The 26,925-nt window shown below is 36.8% G+C and overlaps 2 protein-coding genes and 1 long non-coding RNA gene across 3 annotated transcripts; 2 read left to right on the forward strand and 1 right to left on the reverse strand.

The window, feature by feature from the left end:
• Positions 1 to 1,624: 1,624 nt before the first annotated feature.
• On the forward strand, positions 1,625 to 5,901 carry calr3a (calreticulin 3a). The gene is made up of 9 exons (XM_067415224.1): positions 1,625 to 1,809; positions 2,380 to 2,481; positions 2,598 to 2,801; positions 2,911 to 3,005; positions 3,567 to 3,776; positions 3,903 to 4,016; positions 4,368 to 4,511; positions 5,179 to 5,271; positions 5,402 to 5,901. Exons 1-9 carry the CDS (start codon positions 1,719 to 1,721, stop codon positions 5,606 to 5,608), a joined length of 1,260 nt encoding a protein of 419 aa, XP_067271325.1. The 5' UTR covers positions 1,625 to 1,718; the 3' UTR covers positions 5,609 to 5,901.
• Positions 5,902 to 9,431: 3,530 nt separating this feature from the next.
• Positions 9,432 to 21,833, forward strand: rad23ab (RAD23 homolog A, nucleotide excision repair protein b). Its single transcript, XM_067415225.1, has 10 exons — positions 9,432 to 9,727; positions 11,246 to 11,327; positions 11,472 to 11,551; positions 12,825 to 13,114; positions 13,196 to 13,242; positions 13,311 to 13,438; positions 15,073 to 15,190; positions 17,705 to 17,862; positions 19,087 to 19,236; positions 20,397 to 21,833. Exons 1-10 carry the CDS (start codon positions 9,659 to 9,661, stop codon positions 20,508 to 20,510), a joined length of 1,236 nt encoding a protein of 411 aa, XP_067271326.1. The 5' UTR covers positions 9,432 to 9,658; the 3' UTR covers positions 20,511 to 21,833.
• A 3,675-nt stretch (positions 21,834 to 25,508) lies between these two features.
• LOC137039374 (uncharacterized) lies at positions 25,509 to 26,696 on the reverse strand. The gene is made up of 4 exons (XR_010897626.1): positions 26,594 to 26,696; positions 26,392 to 26,479; positions 26,163 to 26,280; positions 25,509 to 25,868 (listed from the first exon to the last, which is right to left on the reverse strand). It is a non-coding gene; the product is annotated as an uncharacterized lncRNA (long non-coding RNA).
• Between the last annotated feature and the right edge of the window lie 229 nt (positions 26,697 to 26,925).

The raw sequence follows: 26,925 nt of genomic DNA on the forward strand, positions 1-26,925 counted from the left end.
AAAACTATTCTCGTCGCTTCATAAAATGATTGTAGAATAGTTAGATGAACTTTGTAGCATGTTACGTTCTTTACAGACTGTGTACATGCAGCATTCTTGTTTATTTTCGTGACAAGAATCTAACGATACTTTAAAAAAAATTATTGATGCTTAAAACAATACACAAGTTATAACAAATAACAACAACAAAAAACAACAACTGGGGGAATAATATAATATCAGACGAGATAGGGTGTGCTCAGGGTGGTATGGCCATAAACGAAAGCCACAGCCAAATTTGGGATATTCAAACATTTTTTTCCAGACATTTTTTTTTAAACATATTGATAAATTATGAGAATTACATAACAATGAAAAGAATTGCAAACAGATAATGTTTTATGGGTTTTTTGTTCTCAAATCATTTAATTGAAAGAGAAAACAAATGTATGAATGTGGAATATAGCGAGTAACAAGATCAGATTAATTACAAAAAAGATTGTAGATTGATCATAATCAACAAAGCCGATTACCACATCCTTCAAATACAACACACATACTTTATAAATGTATTCCTAATAAATCTTGCCAAAACATTTTGGTAAAGGGACAATGCCAAAAGAGATGAGCTACAGTGTAACAGAAAGAGCAACTGGAGGGAATATCCTTTTTGATATTTTTTAGGTAGGGACTTGCATGGTAACACTTATGAATAATTTAAAAATAAATCTCTTACTTTATTGGAAGATGTGGAAGCATCCACACTTTTTCCCAACAGATATTACCAACTACATTATTCCCATAAGCGCTCACAGGTAATGTAACAACATCCTGCTGAAATAGTGAACGGACTGATCTATTATTATTTTTATAGTTCACAACTTTCCTTTGGAAGAGACGTTAAACCGAGGTCCTGTCTCTCTGTGGTCATTCAAATCCCAGGATGTCCTTTGATAAAGAGTAACCCCGGCCAAATTTGCCCATTGGCCCCTGTCCATCAGGGCCTCTTAATCATCCCCCTCTCCTGATTGGCTGCTTCACTCTGTCTCCTCTCCATCAATCAGCTGGTGTATGGTGGGCATTCTGGCACAATATATAAGCTCTATATAAATGTAACTAATTATTATTGAAAATTCTTTGGGAGAAACAGAAAATGATCTAAAAATTCCTTATATGAAACAATACTTTTTATTTTTTCAATTGAACAAATAATCATGTACAGCATGACAACAACAGAACATTTTTGTATTACAAAATACAGATCAGGTCCTTGAAAGTACAGCAGAAAAACATCAGAAAAAAACATCATATTAAAGTAAACAACAACAAAAAAAAAAACATTAAAGGTTTTTGGGTTTTGTTTGTAGATCATATTCTTCTATAAAGGAACATATATTTATTGTATTTTTCTTTTTCATAACTTTGAACGCTTTTGTATAAGAGTTAAACTCATTATGAAATGAAAATAATCTTAGTTTCACCTTTAATAACTTGCATCTGTGTAAAAAAAACATTTTCCTAGCATGTTCTTCCGCGGTCACGTCACGTACTTCGCAGAAGCCCCGCCCACATCGCTGACTCTTCACTCGTGGTCTTCTCTGATTGGCTGCGCTCCGGCCAATGAGTCTCAGCCATCTGTGCAGGAACCACCGAGCCATATTTCCCTGAGCATTAGCTCGAGCAGCAGTCATTATTATATCAGGATCTTCGTCTAATATAGATCCCTTATCAGTGCGGAGATGCGGGTCGCTGCTGCAGTATGCGTTTTATCTGCACTGGCTTTCACTCTACACGCAGATGTGTATTTTAAAGAACAATTTCTGGATGGAGGTAACGTTAAATGTCTCTTCTTTGACCGTGCATGACATCAGACACACTCGCTATTTCACTGAGGCAAAAGTGCTTGAAATAATGGCAGAATCATTTCCTTTTAATACTGTTTACTTTCACACAAAGTCAGTTGTATCATGCCAGCAGTGTCAATTTAATTTACTGTATTTGCACACTCAACTGTGTTATACAACTTACCTGTCATGAGGAGACTGAATGAATTGTCAAAATGATTAGCCTCTTATGAATCAAATTGTAATGTTTTGGTTTCAGTTCACTTTTCAGACTTATTAACATGTTCATATCGTCTTAAAAGCACATTGTATGACACTAGAGTTACTTCTCTGATGTTTTAACTTTCAATTATTTACATAAATTAAATGCACCCATATTATTTCCAGCCTAGAAATATTGTTTTATAGCCAATTAAAAATAACCAATAGGACTACTATTGTGTGTGTGTGTGTGTGTGTGTATAATTAATAAAAACAGTAATATTGAGTACTGTTCAATAATATATGTTGAGCATTTCTTGCTAATTACGCAAATGGATAAACATTGTCTCTCCAGATGGTTGGAAAAGCCGATGGATTGAATCCAAACACAAATCCGACTACGGCCAGTGGAAACTGACCTCAGGGAAATTCTACGGTGATGCTGAGCTTGATAAAGGTTAGAGGTCACGTCTTCTTTCACCGGAGTTTGATCACTTATGCACATGACGTCATTCGAAAAAAAGAAGCAAATAGTTAATGTGAGATGAGACAATGTTTTTTTTCCCCTTCAAGGTTTGCAGACGAGTCAAGATGCCCGGTTTTACGCTCTATCCAGTCGCTTTGACTCGTTTAGTAATGAGGGTAAACCGGTAGTGATCCAGTTCACGGTGAAACACGAGCAGAAGATCGACTGCGGCGGTGGGTACGTGAAAATCTTCCCCGCCGACCTGGACCAGACCGATATGAACGGCGATTCGCAGTACTACATCATGTTTGGTAAGTCGTGGTTGGTGTAGGTGACTAACAATTAAGTAGCAAAACACTGATGCTGTGTACTTTCACTTTCACTATCTTTGTGCCATTTTCACTTTGTTATTCCTCATAGGACCTGATATCTGTGGCTACAGCACCAAGAAAGTTCACGTAATTTTCAACTACAAAGGCCAAAACCACCTCATCAAGAAGGACATAAAATGCAAAGTATGTTTTAAGACAACAAACGTTTTGAATATGGACCTAATGTTGGTTTAATTTTAAAGGGTTAGTTCACCCAAAATTGGAAATGATCCCATAATTTCAACTCTGAAAGTCAAAGCCATAATTCTAACCAAGATGTATTCCAAATTTAAAGTTATCACTAAAATTGAGGTTTTGTTAAGGCACAGTAACAAAAATAGCGATCTGGGAGAAAAGAGAAATCAACACACATTTGTCACGATATCACTATCAGTTGCAAAATATGGAACGTAAGTCTCAGATCTTTCCAAAAAACGTTTTTAAAGATTTTGATTATAAAATAGCGCAGTATGATATGAAACAGGACTCTGCCCACCAGTGGCAGGAGCCTGTCAAATGGTTTTCATTGTAGCACAATGTCAGGTTTTCACTGGATGACTATTTAAGCTTTACAATGATTCCTAATTGATTCGTGGTAGGGAAAAAGGCAATACAAAAGTGTGCCAAATGACAGTTAACTGGTTAAAATGTTTCAAAATGATGACGTAGCAGTTATAATTCAGTTCATCTGCTTCCGCCCACTAGGACGATGAACTCACTCACCTCTACACGCTGATCCTGCGGCCAGACCAGACGTACGAAGTGAAAATCGACAACGAGAAGGTGGAGTCAGGCTCCCTGGAGGAAGACTGGGACTTCCTTCCTCCCAAAAAGATCAAGGATCCAGAGGCCAAGAAGCCTGAGGACTGGGACGACCGGGCAAAAATTGACGATCCTGAAGACACAAAACCTGAGGCATGTTTCCAAACGAATGGAGCATGTTAACCACGTAGCCTGCAAAGCTATAGTGTAATATTTCAAATAGTTGTTCTTAGTCATGAATCAAATGGTACATTTAAACTTTACATCCATTTGGTTTAGGACTGGGACAAACCTGAGAACATTCCCGACCCTGATGCCAAGAAACCAGACGATTGGGATGAAGACATGGATGGAGAATGGGAACCTGCGATGATCCCGAACCCTGATTTTAAGGTACAAAACTACAGTCCTCACGTAGAAGATCCCTAAGCTTAACCAAACAAGCCATAAAGTGGTTGAATTAGTCAAGTTTCATTATTTTTAGACTGGTTTTTAGACCAGTTAAAACCACTTTAGACTTGGCTTTCCTGCAGAGTAGGAAGCCAACAGAAGGTTCAATGTTTAATCCCATGTAGGTTTGACATTTTTAGGAGTTTTTGAGAGGTTGATGCTCTTGATGAACATCTCACGAGCTGTTTATGCAATTACTCTATTTTGTTAAAGCTAACTTGAATATCTCTTGAGTGGTCATAATTAACAGGATCCAGTTTTTTTCAACCTTCTAACTAAGATTTGTTTATGTAGGGTGAGTGGAAAGCAAAACAGATCGACAACCCCAACTACAAAGGCACCTGGATTCACCCTGAAATCGACAACCCCGAGTACACGGCAGACGACGCCATTTACAAATTCGACAACATCGGCATTCTGGGACTGGATCTTTGGCAGGTACGGTTTATATTGGTGTGCTGTTGAATCAACGTCGTAATTGAAGTTTGGTTGTAGGTTCTAAACCGATTAGATTAGCTTTTCGCTTGTGACATTTGACAACTTTTTAAAAAAAGTTTAATTGAATGTTGCAATCAAAATGGCTGAATTTTATGGTCGTGATTCTCAATTTTGTGGATTTCTTATTTATTTTTATAATTAGGATACCACATTTACCATATTAGGCATGATGTTAGAGGTACAATATCATACTAGTGTTATTTTAGTATCATTGATATATTGCTATAGTTTTTTAAATACCTTTTTGTTTGTTTTTTGTTTTTTTTTTGCAAAAAAGTGTCTTAACAAATTGTGACCCACAACTATAAAACAAAATATCATTGTTTGGCATTTTATTTTTCGAAAATCCGAGAAAAACAAAGCAATTTAAAACCAATCTCTTATGTTCTGATTTATGTATATTTTGTAATGCTAACATGTCAAGAACTTTATATAGTACTACTTTTTCGTGATAATTTTGCTAATTATGCAGGATCCCAAAAGCGTGCAGGTATCACATGGAGTTATTTTTCATCCATAAATGTATGTGATTAAATGCTGAATAATGGTATTGATTTTTGTAATGTGTTTAGCCAAAATCAGTTTAATTAGTTGACCTTTCTTACAGGTGAAATCTGGAACCATCTTTGATAACTTTCTGATCACCGATGATGTTGAGGAGGCTGAGAAATTTGGTACAGAAACATGGGGCGCAACTAAGGTAATAAAGTAGTATTATTGAAGAAAATGCATTTATAAATGTAATCCAATTTTCGATTTGTGTCCAAAGCAATGTCATTTAGCCATAAATTGTGATTTTGCCTCTTACCGCCATTGTTTTTACCTATCAGGGGCCAGAAAAGAAAATGAAGGACCAGCAGGAAGAGGAAGAACGGAAAAAGCGTGAAGATGAGGAAAAGAGCAAGAAGGATGATAAAGAGGAAGATGATGAGGACGAAGAAGAGGACGAGCCAGAGGAGGAAGAACACACAGAAGAACCTCCTGAGGAGGAGGAAGAGGAGGGTGAGGACGATACACTCACTAAAGATGAGTTGTGAACAAGGCTCTCTTCCTGAATGAGCAGATCTGATGCGTTTCTGTTGTCTTTTTCTTTGTTTGTGGTGTGAATTCCTGCCCCGCCCCTTCTAGTCACATGTCGCATCCCTAAACTCAGATTTCTTTTGGTTTTGCTGCTAGAAGCCCCACCCCAACATGTTCATAGTATGAACTGTTAAACTTAAGATTAATAGATGTTTGGGTTTTCTGTTCAGTCTCGAGTCTTGCAAGGGGAAAATTCTAATGTATCATTCTTTGGATTTGCACTTTTTTAAATAAATGATTTATTTTTAAATGCTTGTCTGGATCATTTTTATTTTCCAAGGACTTCCCTAGGAAGTCATTTAAATTATTTCTCCAAAAAAACTTCACTTAGAAAAAAAGTAAAACATATAAATATAAACGGGAGGTTATTCAGTGTTTCAGAATTTACATTTACTTTTTTATTGTCGAGTATTTAAGTAAATGTACAACTTTCCTGACATCATAATGACGACAGTCACAGTCCCATATAAAATTGACTTTATTTTGATCGTCATACTTTTGTCTTTTATCCCATAATTAAGACTTTGTATGTCATGATTGACTTGTCTTTAAGTGCCTTTTGTATCTTATCATGACTTGATTTTTTTATTTTATTTTTTACTTTCTAATCTTAGTGTCGTCATTAATTTTGTGTGGTGGAAATGTGGGCTCATTTTGAAAAAAACAAACTCTCTTGAATTATATTAAACAATGTGTACACATGAAAATATACTATATTATAGTAAAATTACTCTTGTAAATACTATAGCGTTTTTGACCATACTGTAGTAAATTGTAATAGTTACTACTAGCCTGACAAGCCAGACCCACATCAAGATGTTTGGTCTGGAAACTCACCATTGACAGCTAAATCCGAGGGGCGGATTAACGGTTGTCTTTCAAACTCCCTCTGCACGCGATAGGATAGCGCTACAACCAACCAGTGCAACGAAGGTGAAGCAGAGCTTGTTGATAGATTAAACATTCGCCGTATCCGGTCGGCAAAACTCAGAACACATCTTCCCTTTTTAAGAATGACTTCAGTGCCGTTCTTTTCTCAGAGGAAAGCTCAACTCCAGTCTCCAGAGTTGCGGTCAAAGCTGATTCGAAAGACCGCCGTTCACCAGTTTGTGTTTACTAGAATCACGCAAACGCAACTCGGCCGTCGTCATTATGGCCCCGCACACCGACTCTATACACGATGTGATTGGCCCGGCAAGAGTTTGGCGATCACAGCTCAGGAGGGTAGAGAAAGTAGCTAGACTACACTTGCAGGCAGATTAGATTTGCTGCCGCTAGGGTGCGTCTAGATTTCTAGGCTAAGTTACTGCCACTTAAAGGTGGGATAGGTAGGAATGATCTAAAACACTTTTGTCCAAATTTGTTCAATTTAAAAAAAAATTGTCTTTGTCAATACATAATTAAAATGTAAGTACTCTGATAAGAGAGTATAAAAATCAAGTGACTCTAGACTGTTTAATTTGCAATAAACACCGCTCATTATTTTCGTTCGGGACGAAACAAATGATTGGCTTGGGCGACTGTCACTCTCTCTCGCTACCATGGCAACCACTGCTTTCGCTACAGGTTCTGCCCACACATGCGCGCACCCCTAGTAAGAGCAAAAGCATTCAAAAAGCACGGTGCCGGGTTTTGCAGTCAGCGAAGACAAACAATGCAAAAAAAGGAAGACAGTAGGCCTACATGTAAAGGCTATGCACAAAAAGTCTTTGGATAAACAAAGAAATCAAACGTGAGTAAATATGGGCGTGGCTTTCCAACGATGTCGAGAACTGAGGGACCTAAAGAGGCTGAAAAACGACTCATTGCTGCTGTATTTCTGCTGGACAGGTAATCTTTCTTTTTGATTATACATTTTTTCAGTTTATGTTTTCATGAAGCATGTATCACTAGCACATGTAGCTGCCTAATATAGCATAACATTACTTAGCATAAAGTTACAACGTTATACACTTAGCCATTAGTAGAGATGATAAATACTCAATATGCTTAGTTCAAGTTGATCGCTGTCGTGTTGAATTGCGCAAAACTTAACTTTAGATAACAAAATGCCTGTGTAAAAGCTAGTACACCACATCCAGGAACTTTTTTTTAGAACTAAGTTAGCTTTAGCTACTGCTAATCAACAATGCTTTCATCATGGAAACTCTTACATGCAAAACACAATATATGTTATGAATCTTACACAATGCTACCCGTTTTTAGCTTAGCCTTATAATTATAACTAGCTTGTTACCGAATTAAACAAAAAAATATTTTTAACTTTACCAGTATATGTTTTCTAGCTTGATAGTGAGTACTAAAATACATCTTATTTGTTTATATTCATACTGATAAAGTTAGATGTTTTATTACATGTGATTCTGACATGATGTCACTACATGCACTCCGCTCCTCTCAGGTCAATAAAGCATCTTCCAGCTGATTGGTTGGTGAGGCGCGCTCATGTATTTTGGGGGCGTGGCTTTGGAAAGAGTCCAGAAGGAGTGAATGGAAATAATGAGCTGTCTTTAAATCAGTCGTGAGAGGTCTACAAACACTCAAATTTTATACTTTCTTTTTTAGTGTACTTAAATTTTAATTATGTATTGATATATAAAGAACGTTTAAACAAATTTGGAAAGAAAGTTTTTTAAACAATTCTTACCTACCCTACCTTTAAGTTATACTACATCATACTGTAGTATTAACTACAATCAATTGTTAAGCTATAGAAAGAAACTGAGGTATACTACAATTTACTGTGGTAATTTACTAGTATGGTTCAAAATCACTAGTTTATTATAGTACAATTACACTAGTAAATACTATAGTAAAGATAAACAGTACTAAATTGAAGTATTATATAGTATTTACTACACTTTACGTCAACTTACTGTAGTATATTTACTATAGTTCAAAAACACTAGTATATTATTGTAAAATGACCCTAGTAAATACTAGTTTTTAACCATAATGTATTAAATATACTACAGCAAATTGTAGTATATTATAGTATTTACTACGCTTTACGTCAATAGTATCAAAAACACTAGTAATTTTACAATATACTATAGTATTTTTTCATGTGGGTATACTTGAGTGAATAAAGTCAAGATTTTTTTTGAAAAGTCCGTTTTTCAAAACAGATTAATATTATATTTAATAATTTAAAAAAAATGGGTGTGCTTTTCTCGCCGTCTCCAACGTCCCTGTTTGTCACCAGTTGTGGACAAAGTACACAACTTCATTACTTGAGTAAAAGTAAAAATACAACTGGTCAAATAATACTCTGTTACAAGTGAAAGTTGTTAAAACAGATTTTTACTTAAGTAAAAGTACAGAAGTATTAGTTTTTAAAGGTACTTAAGTATCAAAAGTAAATTTCCTTTTTTATGTCAACGTATTATTTTATTATTGTTGTATGCCATCGTGGTTTAAGCCAGTCAGTGATGCTCCATCTGACATACTAACTTAAACTAATTTAAAATAATTGTATTAAGTGTGGGTTAGGGTGATTAGTGGTTATGAATCAAGAGTGATTCCTGAAAGGCTTTCTGCAAAAACCCAAACACCTTTTAAAGAAGAAATAAAAAATCATCCACTAACTTTCAAAGCTACAACAGAAACTACTTTGACTTCGAGGACCTTGATATAAATGTAGTGGAGTAAAAAAGTATGATATTTGTCTTTCAAATGTAGTGAAGTACAGATACTCAAAAAGTGTACAGTACTTAAGTAAATGTACTTAGTTACTGTCCAACTCTGTTTGTCACTGACCTCGTGAAGAAGACAGTTCTGAGGAAAGCTCTACCTTTGTTGGGGGGTTTATTCAGGTATTTTCTAAATGATGAAAGACTCTTTGGGGTCACTGTACGTCCACGTGTCTTGTCCTATTCAGCAAGTAGATGGCGTCTTCCCGTACCACAGCCCTCATCCCTGCCGAAGATAGCTGAGTCACATCTCCACACGCGCTCATTCAGGACACTTCCGAGGCTGTATTTCGCGGGGTCTCGCGCTCGAACACAATGCTGACGATCACTCTGAAGACGCTCCAGCAGCAGACGTTTAAAGTGGAGATAGACGAGGAGCTGACGGTGAGTGTGTGTGTCTGTGGCCGTGTAAACACGCCTGTCCGCGGGCATGACTCGCTGGGAAACGCCGCGGCCTCCGTCGGCTGATACGCGTGGGACGCGCGCGCGGACAGTCCCTGTCATCGTAGAATAATACACGATAATAGGTGACGTCACAGAGCCGCACAATCTAACGGTTATTAATGTGAAAAATAACGGTCGCGCTGTTGACTTCAACGGTCTGTTTACACTCTCGCCTATGGCAAGCAGTTTTTACACCTATTCGTTTTACAACCAATTTTATGTTACTTGTTTTAATCAGTCCAATGCTTATTATATTATGTATTTCATTGGTAATGGTAACTATTTATTAGATACTAAAACTCTAACATAACACTAATGTGTATGTTAGGCTATTTGTACTTGTTCCACTTACTCCCACTATAGTGACAATTTAATTGTTACACAAATAATTTTTTCCCCATTGGGCTCACTGTTAATTATACCTCTTGTTTTACTATTAAATAAAATACGTATTTGTATGTATTATGCCAGTAGTAACCACCAGTATCTATTCCAGCTTTACTAGTCCTTATTTATCAAATACTATTTATTTATTCAATAAACACTATTATATATCCTCACTATGAGTAACAGTTGTTTTTGTCAGATACTAGTATTTATTTAAAACACTATTATATATCCTAACTATGAGTAACAATTGTTTTTTGTGTGTTTTTAATGTTGTTGTTGTTTTAGCCATAATAACTAAGAATGGAGCTATTTATACTTTATATTCAATAACTAGAAATAACAAAATAAGTGTCCAATTGATAATATAGCCATATGGATGCTAGTTTGATTTTAACTATTAAAACAGCTTGCCATGGTTCTTGTTTTCCTACAATGACTATGTGTATTGATTAGGTGTATAGAATAGATTGAACTGCATTATGATATAAAATAATATTTAAAACATATGCAGTCAGATCATTTAAATGGCTAATGTTTATAATTGTTCTACTTTGCAATGAGTATTTGAATTAATTTATGGTGAACATAATCAGCTAATGAACACAATTTCTGACTGTGTTTGAGCAAAGCAGATAAGATGAAATGGTTCATAATCAGCATGACCCAATATAGCCTTATAGTGCCCATATAGTCTTATGATCGTATGAATCCATTACATTGGTTCAAGTTAAGATAGTTTGGGAAGCACATGATCATTCATTGCCTGCTTTCACAATCATACAGTTCATGAGTCATATTTTGTCCTTTAAAGCACAATATTAAATTGTATTGAAAGATATTATATCATCCCCAGAGTGCAATATTTTCATATCACAGTAAAAGTAACAACTTTAAAATGCATATTTGGATTTCAATATGTCCCAGAGTATTTAGACTATATTATCAACATATATATATATATATATATATATATATATATATATATATATATATATATATATATATATATATATATATATATATATATATTATAATGTATCTGATGAAATTATGTCCTTGTAAATACAGGTAAAGGCTCTTAAAGAAAAGATAGAGGAAGAAAAGGGGCAAGATGCTTTTCCCGCTGTCGGTCAAAAACTAATCTATGCAGGTCTGTGTCTTAATTTATATTAATTGTGGCATTGCAAGCCTAAATATTAAATATAACATATTTGGTTTCCCATGAATATTCTTGTTTATTTGGTTCCCTTTTATAAGATGCTCTTTGATTTATGGTTTTCTCTATAAAATGCAGGCAAAATTTTGAATGATGATATACCTCTAAAAGAATACAAAATAGATGAGAAGAACTTTGTCGTGGTGATGGTTACAAAGGTAAGGCTGTTTTATTTATCGCAATTCTCATTGCATTCATCATCAGGTTATTTTCAACACGTTTACATGCTTCACTTTCATTAAAAACCTGATCAGAATTATTCCTTTAAAGGGTTACTTCAGCGATTTAGCATATGGCTTTGTATCAGTAGAAACCCAGGAGTATATTCGAATTATTGTATGTATGTAATTATCGAATTATGTATTTTATTTCTGGAAAAATTCCCCAAATGACGCAAATATCATCATTTTGCGTCATCTGAGGATTTTTTGGCCAGAGGCTAAAGACTACAACCAGCAGGGGAGCTATTTCCACATGTTTAACCATGGGGGGTGGGATCGAACTCATTCATGTAAACGGAGCGGTGCGGAGCAAAGTGAGTGTTTCAACTTCTCAAAGTAATTCCTATGAAAGTTAAGCTTCCAAAGGCATGAAGTGAAAACGTTCCAGACTGAACATGCACTGAGAACGACTGCCGCGCCCGCGCTTACCTCAGCTTTCCTGATTAATGTAATCTGACTCCTGACTCTCGCTCGGCTCACTGACATTATATTGAACACACACCTTCAGTTTTTAATTGTAGTGTCTGCTCTCTAAATGAACTGATTTTATGAAAATGAACGCGGTGGGAAAGTGATCCAGTAATCCAGTAGCGGTGGCTTTGGGAGTGGGCAGCGAAGCAATGCATTCTGGGAAATGTTGTCTTTCATCCCCATGAGACATGTGGATGAAAGTCTTTTCTCAGTCTAGAAGGCACCAAGTTCAAAAATAATTTCACATTTCTACTACATTAATGACCCAGTTGAAATACAACGCTTAATGCTAAATCACTAAAGTAACCCTTTAACCACATATTTTGTTCCTTTTGGCGTTTGGGATATTGCATATAAAACGCCAGATGGAAATGTCAAGATATGCTGAAAATCTTTAAAAATGTATGGAAATATAATTTTGTGTCTGTGCACAAACCAGATGTGAAATGACACGTTTTTGTCTTAAGTTAACTTTTAGAAACAAAAAGTTAGAAATGTTTAGACGTCACGCCTGGAACAACAACATGTATTATTACTTTGTTATTGTTATTAATATTATTACTTTAAGTACTTTGCGCAAGTTTCTCAGGAAATGGCGATCTCTTGAACACATGGGATGGAAACTTCATTCGCAGATGTTTTATGTCGTATTCCAATGTTTCGTAAAAGTTAAATTTTGCAACTTTGAACGGAAACATAGCTAGTAGTTCTCTGTGCAGTCCTGTTTCTTTTTCTACAGGCCAAATCTGCAACACCGCCACAAGCTCCAGCTCCCGTTAGCTCGTCCCTCGCCGAAACTCCCACCCATCTGCCCACGACTCCTGCTGCCTCCACAGTGCCTGTATCAACCCCTGCTCCCGCTCCTGTAGAACCAGCAGAGCCGCCCGAGCTGCCCGTCACAGCGCCCCCTGCTGCCCCGGAGCCTGCCGTGGAAACACCTGAGCCAGTTAGCGAGACTTCTGCTCCAATCTCAGAAGAGGAGAATCAGGCAGCCCAAGAAGAGCAGGCCATCGCCCAATCAGAGGCCAGGTATGGCCACGCCCACAAAAAACGTCTTCTTTTTACATTGCTGAAAGAGTGAAAATTCCTGAATTTGTCTGTTTTTTGTAGCATTATAGATGAGTTGGGTCTTTTAGAAGCCGCTGCATCCATACTAGGTATGTTGGGCTGTTATTTTGTTATAAAGGAGACAAGAAAGTGAGACTAACATCGTTGTTTTTTTTAGTTACGGGTCAAGCGTATGAGAATTTGGTGACGGAAATCATGTCAATGGGTTATGAGAGGGAACAGGTTATCGCCGCCTTACGAGCAAGCTTCAACAACCCAGACAGAGCCGTGGAGTACCTGCTTATGGTAAGAGTTACTAATGTTTTATTTCCAGAAAAATGCTTTAAAAATAGCTTGCTTTGCTTAAAAGCCACATGAAATTACATTTTAAACCAGCTTTATTCTGTAATGTGACATTTATGAGTGAAAAAGGATATTCTGCAAGAAAATAAATGCAACTTTTCAATAGCAGGTCTATTGGGTTAGTAAAGTAGCTTATTTAATAGATTGTTTGGATAATTACTTTATCTTAATACATCCATGCAAACAATTTAGATCACTTAACAACTTTGTGTATGTGTGTGTATATAAGTAATGATAATTATGATGATTAATACTTAAATATATTATATTAAATAGATAAATTATTTAAATGATTTAAAATGTATTTAAATGCGTATTAAATTATTAATATTAACATAAACTCAACCAAAAAAATAGATAATACAAGTGAATTAGTACATTTGCACCCATTTAGAATAAGATCACCATAAACACATGCAAATAATGAATGGCATGAATAACAAAAGTAGTAATGATATTATTATGATTAATAGGCAAGGCACGTTTATTTATATAGCACATTTCATACACAATGACAATTCAAAGTGCTTTTCCAAAGAAATTAATTAAAATAGTAATAACATATGCATGAGAAATAAGAGTACCTATTGTAGTATTCTTATACTAAAATTAATTGTAATAGTAATTAGATAAATTATTTCAAATTATTTGGAAAAATATTAAGGATCTCTTGCGAACCCAAAAAGTAACCAAATATGTTTAATTTTATTCTTTTGTGATTGTTATTAATACACCACTATGGCAGGTAGAGATGCATCCATGTTAGATGTAATATGTAATAATCATTGGTGAAACAATCATGTATTTAAAGGGTTAGTTCACCCAAAAATGAAAATTCTGTCTTTAATTACTTACCCTAATGTCGCATTAATTCCTCCGTTCATCTTCACACACAGATGAAGATATTAGTGTTGAAATCCGATGGCTCAGAAAGGCCTTCATTGACACCAATGTCATTTCCTCTCTCAAGACCCATAAAGGCACTAAAGACGTCGCTACAAAGCCCATCTCACTACAGCGGCTCTACAATCATTTATGAAGCGGCGAGAAGAGTTTTTGTGCGCAGTAAAAAACTAAATAACGACTTATATACTGCTGGGCCGATTTCAAAACAAAGCTTCGAAACTGTTGTGAATCAGTGAATCCATTCATGATTCCAATGTCACGTGATTTCAGCAGTTTCATGACTCGACCATCACTATATAAGTCGTTATTTAGGTTTTTTGCGCACAACTTTTCTCGTGTCTTCATAAATGATTGTAGAGCCGCTGTAGTGAGATGGGCTTTGTAACGACGTCTTTAGTGCCTTTATGGGTCTTGAGAGAGGAAATGACATTGGTGTCAATGAAGGCCTTTCTGAGCCATCAGATTTCAACACTAATATCTTCATCTGTGTGTGAAGATGAGCGGAGGTCTGACGGCTGTCCAACCACATTAGGGTCGTTCTAAAATTAATACAATTGCAAACTATAATTGCTTTAAACATTAAAAAGTAATTTTGGGATCAAGACATTTGATGTAGCACCTTGTTTATAAAACTAAACAAATTCACGAGTTGCTATTGTCTGTTCCTCAAGGGTATTCCTACAGAACCCGAGCAGCCGCCACAGGAAGTAGTTCGGCCCACTGCAGTGCCCAACCCCACCCCTCCCGCACCACAGCGACCTCAGCCTCCGCCCGCCGCAACAGTAGCCGGTGAGTGGCCATTTGTTCAGGACTCATGGAAATATAATCAGGACTTTGGTTTGCCCTGCAGCTGCCGCCTTTTTGCTAATTCGTTACAATGTTATTTCGGTAGCACAGCTGTTGGAAGAGTCTTGACTATTTCCAGTCATGGATGTCACTTGGATGTTCTGGTGTTTTTTAAAATCAGGCTGATAAGGAATATCTTATTTGTAAGGACAGCACACAATAATCAACATTTCTGTAAATGTGCCAGTGTTAGCCAGCTGGCTAATTTTCAACTGCAGTGCTTTGGCAAGATGTATTAGAAACAATTAAAATGACAAATAAAATAAATGTACAAGACATCCCAATGAACGTCAAAAAAAGAGAAGAAAAGCCATGCAGAACATCAAAAAACAACATATATAGGACAACACAAATAGGAAATAAACATAATTGTTTTATTGTGTTGCACATCTGATTTTTAAACAGTTTGAAACACTGGTTAAACTATTTACTTCTTCCTGAAATTTGGTGACGTGTTCTCATTTAGGGTCTTGAATGTGTGTGCAAAATTTTGAGACGTAGATGTGTTTTGGAAAGGCTGTACACATTTTGGTGACTGTGATTGCCTTGGACCCCATTGTTTTCCATGCAATACGCCAAAAGTTAACACTTTGAAAAAAGAAGCATGGTAAAAAATAGAAAACCTCTATTATAGACTAAAATATGAAATATGTGAAACTTTTAATAAAGTTAAAAGTTTTGGTGGTTAGTTTTCTGAATGGCTCTCAATCGCTAGTTGCAGCACTGAAAATAAGTATAAGCAAGCATAACAAAAAGTCAAAGTCCATTTACAAGAAGTGCAAAAAGCGATAAATACTATTTACACTAAGTACAAATAATGTTAGATACTATTAATGCTTGTAGTTATTTACAAATATGTGGGTTGAGCCCCAACACAAACAGAAGAATTTTGTTCTTTAGTATCTGACAAACGTTTTAGTAGCAATTTAGTAGAAATTAAGTAACGATAACCCTGGCTACAGTAAAGTTTTTATTTTTTACATAGTGCTGATTTTTGCCGAATTTTAACGCAGACATGTACCCTTTTTATCAACATATACGGCATTAATAATAAGTAAACGTCGCAGTGTAAACACCCATTGATGTTATTTTTACTTCCCCGTTTGGAGGCACATAAATTACACAGTGTTACAGTACACCGGAAACCCAAATAAGTTGGCAGAACTGTAGGCAATTAGTTAAATCAATTTAAAGTTAAGAAATTCAAAACTTATGTAAGCACAACTAGCAGAATTTTATTTTTTACTTGTTGTTGTTGTAATTTTAATTGTTCTTAACTGGAAATATACTAAGTAAGCTAACTCAAAACTCATGTAATATCAACTTAAATATTTTAGCAGTGCAAACTTGGCTAGCTTTAACCAGCTAGTTGAATAAATTCTAACTTACTAGTGGTAGCAATGTTTTAATAGCATAGCATAGCAATTGTTGAATGAGTACTGCATTCAACATGTATCTTAATTCAAATTAAGCTCATGCTCCACTTGCTCACCATGACGTTGTGTTGGTGATAAGTTTCATATCTAAATATTAAACACTTGTAAAAAAAAAAAAAAAAAAACTTTTTTACTAACTTACTCACTCTCCATTTCGAGTGCCATTGCAAGCATGCTGGGAAAAGAAGTGCCAGCCCAGTTTCAGTAAAATTAAAAAAAAAAAAAAAAAAAAAAAGTTCATAAAACTCAAAACAATTGAGATTACGTAAAACGTGTGTTTTGTGAGAAAAAAAAAAAACAAAGTTCTAAATACTCATAAAACATAAGTTGATTGAACTAATTTGCTGAATTTAAGTTTATCCTACTCAAACCCATGGGCGTCGGAACCATTGTGTGTGGGTGGGACAAGACCCGCCCACTTTTTACGACCAATGATATTGGACCCACTCACTTTTATCGTCTCTAATTCAGCACATGTCTGTTTACCCCTAACCGAGAAACACTTATTATTAAACACGTTATACGCTTTATTTCCACTTTTCTAATATTTTCTAAATTTTTCATGAAAATAAATGCCTTTCCGATCTGTTATGTGATGGGAAAAGAGAGTAGAGCGAGTTCGGCAAAAGGCAGATTCGAACTTCTGAACGATTTGTGTCAAAACTTGATGACATGCATCTCTAACCCCTACACTTTAGCCACGGTTAATAACTCTGTGATTTCTGTACGTTTGTCTGGCCCAATCAATCGTTTAGTTAATGATGGTATATTTGTATTTAATGTAAATATGGCATCTAACATTACTCTGAGAGAGGACCCACCCACTTTTTATTTGCTTCTGGCGCCCATGCATCAACCAATTATTTTTGAGCATTAGGTTTTACAGTGTACAAAACTAGAGAATGCGTTGTTGTTGTTTTTTCTCTTTTTTTGTTGTTGTTTTTTTCCCACTTTTCCTTGATTTTGGTCCACCGTGGTCTCGGGCCAGACTCCTGTACTGCCCTTTCTATACTGTGAGCAGGTGCGGAGTCCGGAGCCGTGCAGGTTTCGGCAAACCCGCTGGAGTTCCTGAGGAACCAGCCACAGTTCCAGCAGATGCGGCAGATCATCCAGCAGAACCCGGCGCTCCTTCCAGCACTGCTGCAGCAGCTGGGCCGAGACAACCCGCAACTCCTGCAGGTGGGCGGAGCTTAGCGGAGACCCCAGCCAATAGAGTGCAGCGGTCACGATCAGTGTTGTGTGTGCAATTTACACTGTGGAACGAAATGTCAACTTATGTTTGCCACATACCTCATAAACTGAAAACCCCATAGGAAAATCTCAAAGGGAATCAGTGACTTCCGAGTTTTGATGTCACAAACACTTTTAAAGCGGCATTATTTCCAGAAGTATTTTTTTTTTCTTGATTTTTCCCATGGGGTTTTCAAAAAAAGTCTTCGTTGAAGAGTTTTAAGTCATGAACTTAGCCATTACAAACTTTATTTTGAAGCAAAAAAAGTATTTGAAAATCGTACAAAAAGACTGTAAGAGAAAAAACTACAATCCCATGAAGCATTGCAATTTATATTAAATGGAAAATAAATTAAGTTGTTGATTATGCCTACTTAACTATATATTTTACATTTATGGTACATATATGGCGGTTCTTCAGTTGCAGAGTGGGCGGAGCTAAAAAGCCCTTTTGGCGCAAATTGCTGGCTGCGACTCTTGAATTTTTTGTACAGCATCATGGGTAATGTAGTTTTTGACCACTAAATCATGATTATAATGCCCTCTGGTGCTCTTTGTAAATGTTTTTTTTTTTTCTGTTTAAATTTGGGTGACTTGTGGCACTTGCTATGTGAACACAAAATAAAAACAGACATGTTTCAAAAAAGTTAAATGATCCTTAAAAAAAGAAGAAGAAAAAATTACCACCATAAAATTAAATGAAACTACAAATAATTTTTAGGGGAACAGTCTACAAAAATGTATGGATTCATTAATTGTATTATATTGTAAAAATTGTGGAAACATTGCATAAATACCAGTACTATAAAATTCCCTCAAATATCTACACCAATAGCCTCATGGGCAACGCACAAACATATTGCGCAGTTACACTTTGGCCATCCCGAGTTTGAGGAAAATATTAATAACAAAAATATTAAATAAAAATAGACTTTGCAATTATTTAAACAAAATACATTGATTTTACTGAAAAAGTTAACTTTGAAGTATACAAGTGTGACCCAGAGGGAGCACAAGGTGTAAGGTTAAAAATGAGTTATTGCTAAAAATGATTTTTTTGAATCCAGAACCAGACTTTTGCGGTCTATTAGACGTAATAGATATTTTCCTCTAAATTAGCATTTACATCAGTTATTACATCCAAATTAGCATTTGTCATATGTGTGCTTGCAGCAAATCACGCAGCATCAGGAGCGGTTCGTGCAGATGTTGAACGAGCCGCACGCAGGCGAGGCCGGAGCCACTGGAGCCGCCGAGGCCCCCACCGCCCCACCGCCAAACTACATCCAGGTCACGCCGCAGGAGAAGGAAGCCATCGAGAGGGTGCGCTAACAATCACTTAGCTTGAAGATATAATATCATTCTGCTGTACTAGTGACATCCATTAGGAAAATATCACATTCATTTTGACTAGTTAAACATTTGGTTGGCTAGTGTAACAAATAAAGGTATATACACCCCAATCAGGCATCATTACATATTCATTACATAACATATTCCTAATATTGTGTTGGTCCCCTTTTGCTAACCCGTCGAGGCATGGACTCCACTAGACCTCTGAAGGTGTGCTGTGGTATCTGACACCAAGATGTTAGCAGCAGATCCTTTAAGTCCTGTAAGTTGTGAGGTGGGGCCTCCATGGATCTGACTTGTTTGTTCAGCACATCCCACAGATGCTCGATTGGATTGAGATCTGGAGAATTTGGAGGCCAAGTCATTGCCTCAAACTGGTTGTTGTGCTCCTCAAACCATTCCTGAAGCATTTGTGCTTTGTGTCAGGAGCATTATCCTGCTGGAAGAGCCACAGCCACCAGAATACCGTTTCCATGAAAGGCTGAACATGGTCTCAGCAATGCTTAGGTAGGTGGAGCGTGTCAAAGTAACATCCACATGGATGGAGGACCCAAGGTTTCCCAGCAGAACATTGGCCAAAGCATCACACTGCCTCCAGAACCAGCATTAACTTCTGGAGCAGTTTGAGCTCCAGTAGCTCATCTGTTTGATCGGACCCCACGGGCCAGCCTTCGCTCCCCACGTGCATCAATGAGCCTTGGCCGCCCATGACCCTGTGGCCGGTTCTCCACCTTTCCTTCCTTGGAGCACTTTTGATAGATACTGACCACTGCAGACCGGGAACAGCCCACAAGAGCTGCAGTTTTGGAGATGCTCTGACCCAGTCGTCTAGCCGTCACAATTTGGCCCTTGTCAAACTCGCTCAAATCCTTACGCTTGCCCATTTTTCCTTCAACTTTGAGGACAAAATGTTAACTTGCTGCCTAATATATCCCACCCAATAACAGGTGAAGTGAATAACATTGATTATCTCTTCATCAGGGCACCTTCAAATTATGTCTGATAGGTGTATATATATATATATATATATATATATATATATATATATATATATATATATATATATATATATATATATATATATATATATATATATATGCAGAATCTTAAAACTGTTTTATGCTTTGTAGTTAAAAGCCCTGGGGTTTCCTGAGGGACTCGTCATCCAAGCCTACTTCGCCTGCGAGAAGAACGAGAACCTCGCCGCGAACTTCCTGCTTCAGCAGAACTTTGACGATGAGTGAACATTACCGACGATACATGGAGGACGACGGGGAGAATGCAAGCGTGCGTTGTGTGTGAATGTGTGCGTTGAAGCGAATAGGAAGTTGACTGATCATCCATGATGTTTGTCATGGAGTTTAAACTGAAGCCATGATGTGATATATCAGCACAGCGTTTTATTTTGATAGATATAGCCGATCCTCCACGGTGAGGTGTCTGTTGTCTGTCTGGTTTCTGCTGCTATCACTGCTGTGCGTCGAGTGAGTTAAAAACCCTGCCAACTCTCTCTCAAGCTTTATTTCCGCCACCAAATCGCAGTTTTTTAATCGCAGTATTAATAATGAGGCTATTAAGCCAGGGTGGATGCCGAATTTAGTTTGTGGTTGAGGGATAGACGAACATTTATTCAACCCATTTTGTTGAGTTTCTCCACTGGAAGACGTATTTTTGAATCTGTCCTCGCAGTCAAATTAAATTTGGCATCTACTCTAACTTAAGCCATTTTAAATAATTGTAATGTTTAATTTTCTGTCCAGCGTTCGTGCAGTGGATGCCACCGAACTACTTTGCCGTTCTTCTACGTGAATATTAGAATAAGCCCACTGTATTGGGGTGTTGGTGTTTTTAATCCCATGTTCAAAAAACAGCATTGATGGTTGAGCATTGATCCAATCGGCTAGTTAACTAGATTTTACTTCTGATATGTTTACAGTCTAAAGTTCCCACTTAAAACCAGTTCGGTATGCAGTAGAAACTCTTGCAGTGGTTTTGAACGGAGCCCGAAATGCTGCAACAATCGTAGGTATTTTATGTAGTGAAGCAACTGAATGTGATCGAGTGTCTCAGCGCGTCTCTAAAACCTCATGAAAATATGCATACATGTAATTTAAATATTTGTACATATTTGAGTGAAGGAGGAAAAAAGGAGTGTTGTCTTGGTCTCTGTTGTACACTTAAGACAGTGCCAAACGAATTAGAAACTGAAAATGGATGAAATTACAGTGCAGTGCTTTAAGTGGATGCAGAATGCATATATTTTTATATAAATGATGTGTCCTGCTCCTATGGGTTTGCTTTGTATCGAGTTTAAAGTGCCGGAAGGCTGTTATTTTTATTGAGTTAGTTGAAAAAATCGATTGGTGTTCCAACAGGTACAGACAAGACACGGCGTCCTGTTTACACTATGTGATGCAGTTCTGAGTTTTAATTTCAGCATTTTATATTCTTTTTTGTGAAGAAAGTAAACATGGAAGCTTGGTCTTAAGCACAAAATGGTTTGCTGAGTGGTTTATGAATGTATTGTTTTAGTGGCGTGTGAAATAAATTGCTTTTAAAAACCTTAATTGGAGTTTCCAACTGGATACTGCTTATTTATATCCACTAATCAAACTCCCCTTATCTCAAACCCTTAAACATTGTATTATAATATTTTGGTTGATACTTTGGCATAGAGCGATTCCTATAAAGTGTTTATACTTCAAAGAATACTATGGTATTACTGTGAAACACTGATAACCCCATTTTACAAAAAAGTCCACCAGACAGTCAATGTTTTGTACATCTATATCATATGTTCTTGACACCATCTATCGGCTGGGTTTATAGCTTGCTCGTTAGTATAGTGGTAAGTATCCTTGCCTGTAGGGTTCGATTTTGTCACTGTCGAGGAGTGATATTAATTTTCGTCTTCAAAAGCAAAATGTAATTTTTACCGGGTATGGAACATCACAGAATTATACTTGTGATTTGTAAGAGTGTACACACTCTTTACACAGTTCTTGCAGTTACACTTGAAGTTAAATGTATAAACTTTGAATTGCATGATTCTTGTATTCAAACATTGCAATGCAATCGAACAAATAAATGCTAGGATGTGTCCGAAATGTAGGGTACAATTGTGCAGTTGTTAAAATGACTGTTTTTTAAGAGTCAGTTGACACTATAGAAGTTGTTAGTCTTACAAAATGGTGACATGATCTTATCACAAAATGCTAAATGTTTAAAACCCTCCATGCAGTGTATTTCCTACTGGCATTGATTCATCTCTTGCGCCACTCAAATGAGTTAAAACTGTACAGCTGTCCAACATCCACCCTTCGTGGTTTGTTGCAGTATTGACTAAAGTCTTAGCCTAGAAATCTAGACGCACTTTAGCGGCAGCAAATTTAATCTGCCCGCAAGTGTCGTCTAGCAACTCTCAATAGCCTTCTGAGCTGTATTCGCCTAACTCTTGCCGGACCAATCACATCGTGTATAGAGTCAGTGGGCGGGGCCATGATGACGACAGCCGAGTTGCGTTTACGTGCTTCTAGTAAACACAGAAACTGGCGAACGGCGGTCTTTCGAATCAGCTTTGACCGCGATTCTGGAAGACTTGGAGTTTTCTCTGAGAAAAGAACAAAGAGCGGCACTGAAGTCATTCTTAAGAAGGGAAGATGTGTTCGGAGTTTAGCCGACCGGATACGGCGAATGTTTAATCTATCAGCTCTGCTTCACCTTCGTTGCTCTGGTTGGTTGTAGCGCTATCCTATCGCGTGCAGAGGGAGTTTGAAAGACAACCGTTTATCCCGCCCCTCGGATTGAGCTCTCAATGGAGAGTTTCCGGACCAAACATCTTGATGTGGGTCTGGCTTGTCAGGCTACTAAAGTCTTGCATAAATACAATAAACATAATTTACTGTATTTAAACACAATAAACATAATTTTTAGACCTTTTTAATGTCATCAACAGACCTTCAACTCAAGCAGTAGTGCGGTCAGTGTTTAGTGTTCACCAGCAGCGCAGCTGGGAGAGTAATGGCCTTTTTATTCCCGGTCACTTCATTCATTTTCTCTGACTGCCCAGATCTATCTGATTGTGAAAAGACCAGAAGTATCTGGTTGTTTAAACTACATATGAAAATTTTACTCCTGGCAAATTGTTAAAAAATAAACTTGTGTTAGCATGTTTGTTGTAGTCAGATATGATGGTGCCACTGAAACACGCAAATGAGTAAAGCAAGCCAACACGCAAATAACCCGCAAGGAAAACTGAAAGTAAGTCTAAAGCCCTATTCGGACGGGATTAGATTAACATGGGGACGTGGGGGTAAAGTCATTTTACCTCAGGACGTCTGTAATATTAATGGCCAATTCGCACGGGATAAGACATCTCAGTAAAACTAGCAGAAGTGGGAGGAGTAACTCGCTTTACGCACCTCCTTGACGTCGTGCGTATGACGTTCCCGTTATAACGTGAGCAAACACACAACCTGAGCGCCAGTCTGTCTCCAATATATATATATGTGTTTTAATAAACAGTTAGGTCCAGTCTAACGATTCTGACTGGATTATGTTGGTAATAGACACTTTCCTAGAGCTAAAATTTGTTATGCCTTTAATAAGTGCTTTTGATCTTCTTTTTGCTTTAAATGATATGCGGAAAATACTGGACATTTGCCACAGATTTGTCCCACCACCTACAACGCAACCGACTGCTTCAAGCGCCTCCAAGGTCGCAAAATGCGCTTTTTTTAAAACTTTTAAACAGGAAAAGATGGGAAAATTTTATCATACATTTTTACAGCAGGTCTATTCGAACGGGATTAGTATTACCCGAGGTCATTTTTCCAGACCTTTTTACTGAAGGTACAAGTCTCTTACCTAAAGTCTAGGCTTTAAGCCCTATTCGGACTGGATTAGTTTAACATGGGGAGATGGGGGTAAAGTAATTATTACCAGAGGTTCTCTGTGATTTTAGTCCCGTCCGAATGTGCCATCTCGGTAATCATTACGGACAATGTCAGGAAAATGTCCTGTATTTTCCGCAAATCATTTAAAGCAAAAAGAAGATCAAAAGCACGACACATTTTAGCTCAAGGAAAATGTCTATTACCAACATAATCCAATCAGAATCGTTAGACTGGACCTAACTGTTTATTAAAACACACATATACAGTCTTGTTCAAAATAATAGCAGTACAATGTGACTAACCAGAATAATCAAGGTTTTTCGTATTTTTTTTATTGCTACGTGGCAAACACTGCATGAAAAAAGGTGTATCCGGACCCGTATACTCCTGTATACACTGCTGAAATTCGGAAGAATCCGGGAGTATACTGGCCGGATAGGTCAAATTCCATGGATCTGTATATATCCGTATACATCCGGAATGATACCAAATCGGATGTATGTTGTGGCCGTATACTTCCATGCTACAGCCATTTGTTGCCATGGCAAGTAATCCCATCAGGTTTTTTCAGGAGACATTTTCACACCTCTGAGCAGCTTTGCCTCCCATCCCCTTATTGGCCCTTTAACTCAAACTGGATTGGTTGTTCTTTTAAAACCACTCCCAAAACCCAAACTGCTATTGGAGGACAGGGCACATTGAAAACCCAGTAAAGTGATTTTATTGGTTACTTTTAAAACTTAGCCCACCCAAGGCCTTATAGCTTAGTGATTTGATTGGTTATAGGTCAGCTATGCAGATACTGCTCATACACCATAAACCCCACCCCCCTCTCCCCCAAAAGGAAAAATACACACAAAAAACAATTTAGGAAAATATGGAATATTTATTAAGGTACATAAAACATTATCAAGAGCATTTTAAACAAGCAAAAGAATAGAATGGAGAAACAAAAACAAGTGAACAAAATGTATTTAAAAGGGATGAAAATGTAAAGAACAAAAAATACAAAAATAAAGGCATTTAAAAGGAACAAATAAATAATATAACTATATAAAATAAACATAAGTTAAAATGAAAGGGTAAAAAAGGCATGAAAAATAAAATTAACACAACATACTTAAAAGTTGGCGATATAAAGAAATAAATACACAGTGTATCTAAAATGTAACATTATAAAATGAGACAATGCAAAAATTTAAACACAAAATTAGAACCAGAATGTTATAAAAAAAAAAGGTTATATAATATACATAGATGTTCTAAGTAAACAATAAAAATAAGTGAAAAAAAAAAAAACTCCCAAAGAGTATTGTAAACATATTATAAAATGAATGGGGGAAAAAAAAGTGAGCAAATTCTATTTAAAGGACGGCGATGTAAAGGAATAAAAGAAAAAAATGCATATAATATATGTTCTAAGTAAACAATATATATAAGTGGAAACATTTCCAAAGAGCATTGTAAAAATACATTATAATGATGCACTGGTGATGTGACGTGTAGCATGGGTCAGCCTCTAGTCTGGTTCGTAGCACTTGGCAGAGCGCAGACAACCGTGGTTCTGTTTGGTGGAGACCTCACCATCCACACTGGCCTTCCATCAACAACATCATCATCTTTATCAGACATCTGCTCTATTGTTGCGGTCTCTCACAGGTCTCTTTCTGCGTTAGCTTGTACAACCCTGGACCTGGTCTCCAGCAACTGCAAAACATGACAGTAATTTAACCACTAAAACACAGACTGTGTTTACATGTGCAACAATAATGCAACTATGTATTCTAAGAGTAAGGTCTTAATCGCAGGAAGGTGCTCACATGACAAGCAGAACTCTTCACTCCAGTTTACATGCAATTTGCATTATTCACTAATGAGTATGGTTATGTCACACTCAGATTTGATCAAAGTTTTGGGTTTAATGTATAAGTTTAATTACAATATTGACAAAATCATATCTCCTAAAGAGAAAATAAATGCTTAACAAGTTTCTTAACTTACCCTTCACTTTCTTTGACGGTTCTTTGCCATGTTCTTCATAGTGTGTCTTTTTTGGGGCGTTTTCAGGCTGAGCTAAAGACTACTTCCTCCGTGGTGTCTCAATATGTCTTGCAACCTGCTAAATAAATCATGAATAATTGTAATACCAATAAAAGTAAGCAAAACAAAGCACACATGGTAAATATTAATATAAAATGACTTTAAAAAATAATACAATCTTTAAGATTACCTTTTACACATTCAGGGTCAACATCTGTAAAAGTTGTCCTTAATTCTTCAAAGGAAAATGGTCAAAGCGAGGTTGTGTGATGACTATTCTGGGGGGAAAAGTTGCAGTTATAATTAATGAAATTCAGTTTTTGCATTTCAAATCCACATGACGTTAGAAGTAGGTTAACCTAACATTTACAGTATACAATAAGCAGTCTTACCCAGTTTGTGGATCGTATTTGTGCAGGCTGTTCTCTGAATTGGGTTTCACACAAAGGCACCTTACAGATTCCTGTAAAGTTTGAAATTAAAATGCGTTTAAACGGATTCACAATCTGCAAGAACCACAATATTTTTAAGTTTGAATAAGATGGCAATCAAAGTAAAAGTAAAACACATAACGTTATCAGGCTAACGTTAATTGTAAGCCAACTTTGGTTTACAGGCACATTATATAACAATAACTGAACTTACCTCACGTTACATGCCCTTTTAAATCTTTTCACAGTGTTGTTAGGCTCTTCCTATAAGTTAGTCCGTGCTGCTTATACTT

Source organism: Pseudorasbora parva, chromosome 14 (genome assembly GCF_024679245.1).
Source record: "Pseudorasbora parva isolate DD20220531a chromosome 14, ASM2467924v1, whole genome shotgun sequence".
Taxonomy (NCBI): Eukaryota; Metazoa; Chordata; class Actinopteri; order Cypriniformes; family Gobionidae; genus Pseudorasbora; species Pseudorasbora parva.